We start from the raw sequence: 12,247 nt of genomic DNA on the forward strand, positions 1-12,247 counted from the left end.
CAGGCTTGAATTCTGGAAAGATTTGCCAACCCAAGAGATTTGATCCTTGGAAAGAGATTGATTCTTTCCACGAATAAAGCTGTTATGCAACGGCCCGAAATCTTGATCTTCCATATTTAGACACTTGATTGAATATTAAGCAAGATCTTGATTTATTTGATTCCTTTAGTTTAGCCTTGATTAATTCCGTCAGTATCTTCATGATTGATTGCTTCATCCTTTAATCACGCCTCTTTTCCTTGATGGCTTCTGATATATTCCGGCAATCTTGTATATCAATCCATATGTTCCTTGATCATTGCTGATTGATTTCGCCAATCTTGACAGCTATCCAAAAGTTCCTATACAAAGAGCAAATGTATTATTTTCATCATTAAAATTAGATCTAATAGAATCGAGAGGTTAAGTGGTGATTAAGCTTTGAAATACCCGTTGACATGAGGTAAGTGTTTGGTCTAACCTTGACTTGATGGATTAGGGATCCCCGACTTGTTTGCTATGTGAAATACCATGTGTGTGGCGTATAGGTATGGTGATGAGCACCTATGCGTTGCCAAATAACTTGTTTAGCCTATTTCCTTTCCCCGTTCCCCTATATCTTGCTTTCCTGCCTTAATTGTTACTTGCTTATCGATGCTTCCATGCATAGTTGTTTCATGCTAACTGTTGATTTTCCTATTGAAGTATTATTTGTTTCGTAGCTTCATTTTTACTACCTTGTTGGACTATGTTGGTTATTGGTGCTTCATGTTACACTTAGGTTGGTCTCGCTGTATAGTTTAACTGGTGAAGTTTTACGGTTGTTGTGATATTCCATTGTGTTGGTTTGAGGAATAAGTGTTGTGGAGGATTTGAGTTGATTTGGAAATACTTGTCTTCATCTTGTGATTGGTGCTGTTATATATATATATATATATATTATTATATATATATATATTAATATATATATATATATATATATATATATATATTGGGATAGGGTTGCACGCTGCAACAGGAGGAATAAGGGTGAATGTGATTGTCTGGGGGTATCGGGTTGCACACCGCAACAAGGAGTAATAAGAGTGGACAGGTGGGATCGGGTTGCGCACCGCAACAGGAGGAATAAGGGTGGTATATTGTGGAGTAATAAGGGTGGACTGGTCGGATCGAGTTGTACGCCGCAACAAGGAGTAATAAGGGTGAATATTGATACTGCTGTTGTTTATATGATGGGATCGGGATGCACGCCACATCAGTTGTTGTTATGTATTCATTTCTGTTGAGGTCCATTATTGTGATGTTGAAACACCCTTAAGGATTGGTTATAGCTGAATGCTAGTAGAACAACTGGGTTTCGAATTTATTTAACGCCAGTTATTGCTTTATTACATTCTGTATTTCCTTTCCGTTTATTATAAACTGTTGCAGGTTGTATATGTTGTATGCACCGCCGTAGCCTCGTCACTACTTCATCGAGGTTAGGCTCGGCACTTATCAGTACATAGGGTCGGTTTAACTGATACTGCACTCTGCACTTTCTGTGCAGATTTCGGAGCTAGTGGCTGATCGAGAGGTTGATGGCTATCACTGCTTTCAGGAGACCCAAGGTAGTCCTGCAGGCGTCCGCAGGCCCTGGCGTCCCCTTCTATCTTTACTGCATTCTGTTTTACTTTTCTCCGAGACAGATGTATATTTTTCTTTCAAACCAATGTTTGTAGTATTCGTAGACTGTTCGTGAGTCGTGACACCAGTTTCTGGGTGGAATTTATTTCAGTTTTCATTATTAGCATAACGATAATCTTTTAAACTGTGTTCTTCCACAACTATTTCCGCTGATTTACTTTTGTTAAGTTTTAATTATTAAAAGATAAAGAAAAAAGGTGAAATATTCTGTAACGTTGGCTTGCCTATCGAGTACAATGTTAGGCGCCATCACGGTCCCGACGGTGGAAAATTCGGGTTGTGACATTTTAAGACCACAAGTTTCAAAATTTTTTTTTTCTTAAACTGTACCGAGTCAAACTATCTCATCTAACTTGAAACGGAGGAAGTATTCTTTAGGATATATCATATTCCCTTCTTTTCCTTCTAGGTTAAGGAATAGGTGGAATCCACTATCAACTCCCTACAAAGTGGAGGCTGTCTTATAAACTAGATTCTTTGTGTTTGTAAGCTTTAATAAGGATTTGCGGCTCTTATTGGTTGCTAATAAACAGTATTTGTATTACCACTTTTTCTTCTTTTAACTAATCACTGAGGGATCATATCATTATTTTGTGAATGTTGGTTAAATTCCATTTAGAATTTTTTGTTTCTTGCTTTCTCGTCTTTCCTTTTTTTTTTTTTTTTTTTTTTTTTTTTTTTTTTTTTTTTTTTTTTTGATAAGATTGTTTTTTCGTTCTCTTTTCTGTTTCACAAATTTGTGCATTATATTTGACCGGATGAATGCTTAAAAAGAAAGATTTTTAATATACATAAGCTAGATATACATCAAACAATTTGTTTTTGTATTGGTTGAACTTTACAGCTGCTCATTTTAATTGTCGCTCTGTTTAATGTTTAGTACTATTTTCTTTTTAGTCCGTTTCAAAAAACAGCTACAAATACTATGATTTATTTGAAATCATAAGTTTCAAAAGTTTTATAACAATTCAAATATTATGACTTATTTAAAATCACAAGTTTCGAAAGTATTTTTTACTACAAACAAACTGAAATGGTGGGAGTATATAGTACTAAATGAAAATGTAAAAAATACTCACTTGCTTCAATTTAGATGAAGCGCTTCGCTTATCGAGAATCAATTTAACTAAATTTCGAAGCCAAAATTGAATTACCTCAAACTCAATATATTAAAATTAAAATTTAGATATTCAAAAATTATATAAAAAATATTATAAGTTATAATTTTTTTCATGTTAATATGATTTAAGAAAATCAAAATATTGGTCAAACTTTATATAATTTGATTTTCGATAAACTAAATATTTTACTATCTAGTTTGAAACGGAATTTGTGTTAGGATGAATGAAAAGAAAAGAAAATGTCAAATTGATGTGATTTATTAAAAGAAACATGTCTGTTATTTTTTGTCAGTATTCAAACACGATTTGGATTTTGGACCACCTTAGATTCCCTTTAATAGAAATAGAAATAAAGCAGTGACAAAATAACAGAGGAAATAAGACAAGTGTCGATATCAGCTACAATCAAGCTTTATATTTACTGAATCGAAGTATCTTAATTCAACACCTAACCCTATGACTTATTTAACTTTTGCTACACCAACCCCACATATATATTGCTGTATCAGGAAGTTGGCTGTCTTTTCCAATTAAACATAAAGATAGTGCGCTCTATGATTATTTAATTTTCTGCATGTACTTTTTCTAAGATACCAATGTTATATTCATTCCATTATATAAACGTGAAAATCTTTCCTTGGGCACGTATAGAAGAAACCCTATCCCTTTTCTTTTCTTTAGTCCTCCCACATTTGAAATTTACTGAGTCGATTAATTTCAATTCGTGTCTGATAAAGCGACTAAGAGATTTTTTTATTTTTTTACGATGAATTTGTCGGAGATGTCACCGGCGTCATTGTTTACCGCTTGTGTCTCAATGTCTGCTTCAATTATGTTGTTTCAAACTATGTTGAATCGAGTTCTTCCTCATGAAGTCAAGAACTATATTTTCGCGAGGATTAGTAGTTATTTTACGCCTTTTTCCTCTACTATCACTCTAATTATTGAAGAAAGAGATGGTATGGCTAGTAACGAAGTCTATAACGCTGCAGAAATCTATTTGTACAACAAGATTATCGATCCAGATATTCAGTATTTCAAAGTTAGCAAGTGTTCGAAAGAGCCAAATATACGTGTCAAATTTGCCAAGTGTGGGAAAATTGTTGATTTTTTTCGAGGAATTGAACTCATATGGAGGTTTGTTTCTGAAGATAGTAAAAATATTCCAGATATAGATTCTGATAATAATAACATATTGGTTTCTCGTGAGAAACATTATTTTGAGCTGAGTTTTCATAAGAAGTACAAAAATGAAATCTTGAATTTTTACATTCCATTTTTATTAAAAGAAGCAAAAATCATAAGAGATGAGAAGAAAGTTGTTAAGTTATATACTTTAGCATGTTCTTCTTCTTATTCATCAATATTTCCTTGGGATTTTATAAATCTTGAACACCCTTCAACATTTGACACGTTAGCTATGGATTTAGAACTAAAAAAGGCTATTATTGAAGATCTTGATAGGTTTTTAAAAAGGAAAGATTTTTACAAGAAAGTAGGAAAAGCATGGAAAAGAGGGTATTTATTATATGGACCTCCTGGCACTGGAAAATCTAGTTTAATTGCAGCAATGGCTAATTATTTGAAGTTTGATATTTATGATTTAGAACTGTCTAGTGTAAAGAGAGACTCGGATTTGAGAAGATTATTGTTGAGGACTACAAATAGGTCTATTCTTGTTGTTGAAGATATCGATTGCAGCATTGAATTGATAGATAGGAGGACTGCAAATCATGGAATTCATCCACATTTCTTTCCCCGAGATCAAAAGGTTAGTCGTTTTGAAAAAATTGAATTTCATCAAATCCTCTGTATCATTGAAATATAGATATATTGATATATATTCAAGAAAATGGTAATATTTGGATTGTCATTTTTCATAATGCATGTTTTATACTGCCCTCCCCAGGGTAGAGTAAGGTCTGCGTACTTTCCCCAGACACCACTTGTGGAACTATACTGGGTTTATTGTTGTTGTTATTACTGTATTTAGAGCCGTCAATATGGGCTTGGCCCGTTGGGCCAGCCCAGCCCAGCCCGTAATTTAGAAAGGCTGAGCTAAAATTTTTGGAGCCCATTTAATAACGAGGCTTTTAAGCTCGGCCCGAGTAAGCCCGTGGCCCGTGAGGCTTAACTGAGGCTGGGCCGGGCCGGCCCGGCCCGTGGGCCTCATAAAATATTTATTTAAAATATATAAATAATAAAAGTAAACTGCCTCTAGCGATGGAAAGTCATATATGGATCTTTACTTAGAGGAATCAAAACTTGATCTTGAAAAGATTCAAGAGATGGATGTTGTCATGTATTGGAAGGGCCATTCTAGAAAATATCCCGATCTTTCAGTGATGGCGCGTGATCTACTTAATAGTCCTATTATCATTGTAGCATCAGAATCATCATTTACCATTGGGCGTGTATTACAAAGTACAGAAGTTGCATTTATTATGAAAATGATTACTGCTCGAAATTGGCTACACAACTTTTCCCAAACTCAAACTGGTAATATTTTTTTATGTGAATTTAGATATTGTATTAGTTTTTAAAATTTAATTATTGTTAAAATTTAACTAATTAATATGCATATGAATTGTAGATGTAGATGAAAGTGAAGATGTTAAGACAACCTTGTCACAAGCGGATTCAAATGTGTTTGATGAAGATGATGTGTTGGATATCCCATAAGCGTCATGGACGTTCTCTTGAATAGTTTGTTTTGAGTTTTGACTTTTAGTGAATGCAATATAGTCGTCTTTTACTTTTATTTAGTGTTTATTGTAATATATTGGAACAGTATAAAAAGTTATAAAGTTTTGCAGAAGTTTTCCAATAAGATATTTTTTAACTTTTAAATAACTATCCTTTTTTTAGGTCAGAACTTAAAGAAAAAATATAAAATTATATTTTAAAAAATGATGGATCGGTCCGTGGGGGCCTGTGGCCCACATAGGGCTGGGGTGGGCTGACCATTATAAGGCTCATCAAAATGGTGGGCTAGCCCATCCCAGCCCGTCAATTGCTAAAGCCCACGTGGGCTAGACTGAGCTAGTCCGACCCAGCCCATATTGACAACTCTAACTGTATTGTATTATGTTATGTTATATTGTTATATTTAGATATATTGTGTTATTTATTAACCTTTTTATACTTGCTCGATTTTATTTTATATGATAAACTTTTAGTGTGTGTGTGTCTATATATACATAGATATATGAGTTTTTTTTTTTTTTTTTTTTTTTTTTTTTTTTTTTTTTTTTTTTTTTTGTTACATAACAACTACTTAACAATGTAATACAATAAATTTTAAATAACAATCGTAACAAACATTGTATTAGTAATAACGATTATCTAATTTCAAGACTAACTTGCTTTACTTAATTATTTTCCCTACAGATTACACTTGCTGGGCTACTAAATTTCATAGATGGACTATGGTCAAGTTGTGGGGATGAAAGAATCATAATATTCACTACCAACAACAAAGACAAGCTTGATCCAGCTCTATTAAGGCCAGGTCGTATGGACATGCACATTCACATGTCCTATTTAACAATTCAAGGATTTAAAGTCCTAGCAGAAAATTATTTGCAAGTACAATATGATTACAGTAATCAGCGTTTTAAAGAAGTACAAGATTTGATTGAAGAAGTACAAGTTACTCCTGCAGAAGTTGCTGAAGAACTCATGAAAAGTGATGATGTTGAAGTTTCCCTTGGAAGACTTGCTAGGTTTCTAAAAAGAAAGATGATTAAGAATGACGAAAAAGGGATAGAAATACAGAAGAGAAAGAAGATGAAAAGTTGTGATCACAGTACGATGAATTCAAATGGAAAGCTTACTGAAGGGGAGCTTTGGAGTAACGATAAAGTTGTCCATGCGTAAGTTATAGGACAGGGTTCAAGACGTGGAAGCAATCACTGATTCTTGCATTAGGATAAGCTATCTACATCACACCCTTTAAGTGTGACCTTTTTCCGAACTCTGCGTGAACGTGAGATACTTTATGCATCGCGCTGTCCCTTTTAACCGGCAAGATTACTTTTATTAGTAGTCAAGTAAATGGCTAGATGGAAAAAGTTCCATTTTGTTTTTAAATTTAGGCAGAGAATTGACGTTTTCTCATTTCTTTCAAGATTGATTTATAGGGGTTTTGGCCCTATGATTTTATAATTTTGTTCACTTGCTTTAATAAATTCAACCACCAAGAGTTGGTTTTGGTTAGAAAAGAAAAAAAGACTCACGTGTTTCAACTCCACTGAATCTCTTTTGCTTCTCTTTTCGTGACTGAGTAAAACATAATTTGAGCATGAATCCACCTGAAGCATACTATAATCCTAATACTAATGAGGACTAATGACCTTTGGATCAAAGATAAATTTTAATTTCCTATTGCTGCAACTGTTATGTCGAGGAAGAGGACAATAACAACCACCCAGTATAATCTCACAAGTGAGGTCTATGGAGGGTAAACACAGCCTTACCCTTACCTTGGGAGGGCAAAGAGACCGTTTCCGATAGACCCTCAGCTAAAGAAGGTGAAAGAAGCCATGACAGCAAGTAATAGCAAGACAAATAATTAGAAAACTAAATCGAAAATAGCAACAAAGAATATGAAAGAGGTACCGATAACAAGTAACAGCAAGATGTCGAGGAAGAGGCAAACCCAAAAATAAAGAAGATAAAGAACACCATATTTCAACGTGGAAAACTCTTCAAATCAAAGGTAAAAAATCAAGGGATCACAAGGATCCAAAAAGCAATGGCTAATTATTTGATAATCCAGGAAACAAAGAAGATGAAAAGTTGTGATCACAATAAAATGAGTTCAACTGGAAAGGTTACCGAAACAGAGCCTTATAGAACAGGTAAAGTTACTTTTGTATGACTTATAGGTCACGGGTTCAAGCCATGGAAGCAGCCACTGATGCTTACATTAGGGTAGGCTGTCTACATCATACCTTTTAGATGTGGCCCTTCCTCGAACTCTGCGTGAACATAAAATACTTTGTGCATCGGTCTGCCCTTTTTAACCGGAAAGATTACTGTTATTAGCAGTCAAGTAGATGGCTAGATGGAAAATGTTCCATATTTTTGTTTTTAAATTTAGGCAGAGAATTGAGGTTTTCTCATTTCTGCCAAGATTGATTTATAGGGGATTTGGCCTAATCCCTCCCTATAATTTTGTAATTTTATTCAGTTGCTTTAACAAATTCAACCAGCAAGATTTTTTATTTTTTTTGTGTGGGTAACAAAGATACTTTATTTATCTATTAACTAGTAGGGTTACATGGCCTGGTCCTCCCATTGGGAGCAGATGTAGCCATGATAGTACTAATATTGTTACAACCAAAAGAAGACATTAAAGAGTTTCCGAGCATAGCCAAATTATTTAAGACAACAACATTAATTGTACTGCTCCTAGTAGTACTGATACCCTCTTTTTCAGCTTGCAGCATCTTTGAGGTAGTCTGGGACATCTGAATATAACTGACTATAGTAGACGTTGGCTTGCCTAACTCCATATTGTACCAGTTCATCTGCTACCTTGTTGCCTTCACGAAAGTTGTGTAGGATTGGTAGATTCCCCAACATCTTCAGCCAGTACCTGCAAGTGGAGATAAGTACGTTATATGGTGGAAAATTAGTAATTTCGATTATTGATGGTATAGAGGTTGAATCCGTCTCACCTTGGAGGTTGGTCAAGTTATAAGCTGCTGCTAGATTTAATCCGTAGCATAATGCCTCAAGTTCCATGTAAAGTGGGGAGGGGCCATAGGTTTTTTTACTAAATCCCAGAATCCATTCCCCACTGGAGTTTCTAAAAATACCTCCTATCCCTCAATGTTTAAACCTACCTGTAAAATCTCTATCTATGTTTAATTTCACTTGGTGCATGGTGGGGGGCTCCCATTTGGTAGTAACCGTTAGGGGTCTATCTAGCTTGCTGCAATTGATGTTACTACAATGAAGATATTCCATGGCTCTTGAGATAACATTGCTACTATCTACTGGGTTGCAAAGATTGTGAAAGGTGTTTCTATTCCTATTTAATCAAAGTAGCCAAAGTGCAAAGGAAAAGAGACAGTCCCATGTTAGGGAATGGCATGTAATTTTGGGGTTTGTGTTTGTATAGGCTATCTAGCCAGTGGGTAGATTGGTTGTCAACGGTTTGTGTGTTAATACCTAGTTCATCCCAAAGATGTCTGGCTATTGGGCAAGAGAGAAAAATGTGTTGTGGAGTTTCCTCAGTGTTGGTGCAAACTGAGCAGTGCAAGGGAGTATCAATCCCAATATGACATAGGTAGCTTTTGGTAGGTAAGCGATCATTGTAGCATTGCCATAGGAAATACTTAATCTTATTCCAAGTTTTCAGTTTCCAAAGCCATGCAAAATTTTTCCTTTGGTTTGAGTGTTATTATAGGTTATAAGAGGGTACATATATTTTGTGCTGAAAACTCTATTATGGTGGGGTATCACAGTGGTGGTAGTCATTAGTAGTTTGGAATGAGTGAATTTCGGTTGAAATGTGTGATGGGAGCTCAAAAGAGAGTTGTGACAAGTCCTATGAGTTGTTGGAGAATATGTCCGAAATTTTGAGATTTGAATCAGTATATTACAGGGGACCTTGAATCATACTACGTAGGCTTTTTGTGCAAGGCAGCCAATTTGCATGTCAAAAGTCAATGTTGGAACCATCTCCAATGTGTCAGACAATAGCATTTTTGCGAATTGTCCAGCCTGTAAGAATGTTATTCCATATAAAGGAGTGAGATGTATTTGAGCATCGACCAGCATATTTGGAGTACTGTAGCCCAAACAGCAGAGGGGTGACTAAAGAATCGCCAAGTGAGGCTTGTAATAGCGGCAGTGTTTTCATTAATGGATTTTCTTATTCCTATACCCCCAGCATGTTTTGGCAAAGAGACAATGTCCCATTTTATGTAGTGGATTTTTCTGGAGGTTTGGCTACTGCCCTACAAGAAATTACGTTGAATTTTGTCAATTTGACGGTGAATTTATTTAGGCAGCATGGTTGATAACTAGGGATTTTGACGTGTTTCATGCTCCTTCTTGCTTACGCTTTGATAATAAATTCTTACAAAATAGTCCCAAAAGGCTCATAAGTTGTGCTTGATTGCAGGTTTGATCAACAAAGTGACGAGATGTCAAAGATTGGCTCAAAAGGAGTGAAACCTACACAAGTATCAAAGACAAAGACAACTCAGGACAAACTAGCCTAGTGCGGCAGCAGTCTATTCTATGCGGTCCGCACTAGGGAGATTCAGAGACTGGTTTTCAAGGCATCAAAGCAGTGCGGCTGCAGTAGATATTGTGCGGCCCGCACTGAAGACACCGCGGCCGCACCACCATTCTGTGCGGTCCGCGGAAGAGAAGATCAGAGAGATGTAATTTGCCAAGGTTCAAGCCAACGCGGTCCGCGGTCATGTTTGTGCGGACAGCAATAGAAACCTCCGCGGCCGCGGTTCATTCTGCGCGGTCCGCGGAGCCTGAGTTCAAAGAGCTAAGATTTCAAGTCCAAGAGCCTAGTGCGGCCGCACACCATTTTGTTCGGTCCGCACTGACCCCGCAAGGGTATTTTTGTCCAGTTTTTCCAGCTTAGTATAAATAGAACATTTTTCCATTTTTAGGGTAACCAGTTATTATCAGACATTAGCTGCGCTCGGAGAAGCTATTTTGTGGCCATTTTGGGCACTTTAACATAGTTTTAGCAATTGAATCATTATCTTTACTTCAGTAATTTAATATTATGTCTTTCTCTTCATCTATTTCTTTGATTTTATCTTCAAGCATGAGTAGCTAAACCCATTAGTTAGGGTTGTGGCTCAACTCTAGTGTGGGTAATTGATGGGTGTTATAATTTAAGGTTAGATTGATTATGGGCGATTGTTATTTGGGTCAATTTTATGGTTTAATTTATGAATTAGTGGTTGCAAACACTAGTTTGTGCTAAGTTGACTTGGGTTCTTCTTGAGAAAGAGAGCCTAAGTCCCCGAAATTGACTCAACAAGGAATTGGGATGCACTCAAGAGATTTGATAGTTCCAATTAAAGGGTTAAACCTCGAGAGAGTAATTACCCGACTTGAACCCTAGTTGCTTGGGCAAATATGCATACCCAATTGGTCTCGAGAGAGTCAATTGGGCAAAACCATTCTTTCTACCGAGAGGTTTAGAGTGGTAGTATTGAGCAACGGTTATAACATATTTCCCCAATCATGTCAATCGTGCCTTAGACGCAATCACCCATCAATTAGCCACCAAGGTGAAGGTCACTACCCTAGTGCCTTTTTAACCCATTAGATACAACTTGTAGCAATTCTCATTTAGCATAATCTAGCTGCATTTATAATTAGTAGTTGATAATAGTAGAATATAAAGAAAACCCAAAAATTATGAGAAGATCAATTAAGAACACATACGCGATCCTAAACTAGATAGATACTTGACTCAAATCCTAGCTCTCTGTGGATTCGATCCCGACCCACAAATCGGGTAAAAGCTATTGCGACCCTCTCTCGCTACTTTTTAGTGGTGCGGAGTTGGCAGCGATCGCTTTTTGGCGCCGTTGCCGGGGAGCTAATAGTTTTGGCTATCTATTTAGTTTGTTTTGTGTGTTGTTCTTCTTTCCTTCTTTGTTACTAATTTGTGTGTGTGATTACTACAGGTACCAAAATGGCTTTAAATGCTAATGACACTCTTGGAAATGTGCTTGCGGGGGAGGAGGTTGAGGATATTGGAGACGATGAGGTGCCTCTTATACCTCCCGGACAACGACGAGGCCGCCAGGCCAATGCTAATGACAACAGTCCAGAACCTCCTCCGCCACCTCCAAGAGCGGTTCCTCGGGTGCTACCGATCCAAGGCTATGCAAGTGCTATTGTCTCTCCCAGAATTCGGGCGGGCAATTTTCAGATAACCAATGTGATGTTGACTTTACTTGAGCAGCGTGGGTATTTCACGGGCGCTGCGGATCAAAATGCCTACAAGTATCTAAAAGGGTTCGTGGATACATGTTGGGGTAGCAAGCAGACGAATGTGTCCGAGGATGCTCTTAGGTTGAGGCTTTTCCCCTTCTCACTTCGAGGGAAAGCATTGGATTGGCTAGAGAGACTCCCCAACCATTCCATCACAACTTGGGATGAGTTGGCAGATAAGTTTATTGCTAAATTTTTCTCACCCGGGCAAATGGCGGCACTTCGAGATGAGATATTGGCTTTCAAACAAGAACCCATGGAACCTTTGCATGAGATTTGGGAGCGGTTTAGAACGATGGTGAAGGATAGAAGGTTTGTTGGATCATCGCCTCCGTCATATCATTATTGGGGTAATTGGGGCAATCAATAACAAAACAATGGAAATTGGGGGAACAATAATCAAAACAACAGCTGGGGCAATCAGAACAACAATCAAGGTAACCAAGGGCATTGGAATGGTAATAACAACA

The 12,247-nt window shown here is 36.7% G+C and overlaps 1 protein-coding gene across 1 annotated transcript; it reads left to right on the forward strand.

Moving 5' to 3' along the window:
- The first annotated feature begins 3,417 nt into the window (after positions 1–3,417).
- Positions 3,418–6,953, forward strand: LOC109244462 (AAA-ATPase At3g50940-like). Its single transcript, XM_019411559.1, has 2 exons — positions 3,418–4,557; positions 6,177–6,953. Exons 1-2 carry the CDS (start codon positions 3,553–3,555, stop codon positions 6,663–6,665), a joined length of 1,494 nt encoding a protein of 497 aa, XP_019267104.1. The 5' UTR covers positions 3,418–3,552; the 3' UTR covers positions 6,666–6,953.
- Positions 6,954–12,247: the final 5,294 nt, after the last annotated feature.

The sequence above is a fragment of the Nicotiana attenuata genome, unplaced genomic scaffold (genome assembly GCF_001879085.1).
Source record: "Nicotiana attenuata strain UT unplaced genomic scaffold, NIATTr2, whole genome shotgun sequence".
Lineage (NCBI taxonomy): Eukaryota > Viridiplantae > Streptophyta > Magnoliopsida > Solanales > Solanaceae > Nicotiana > Nicotiana attenuata.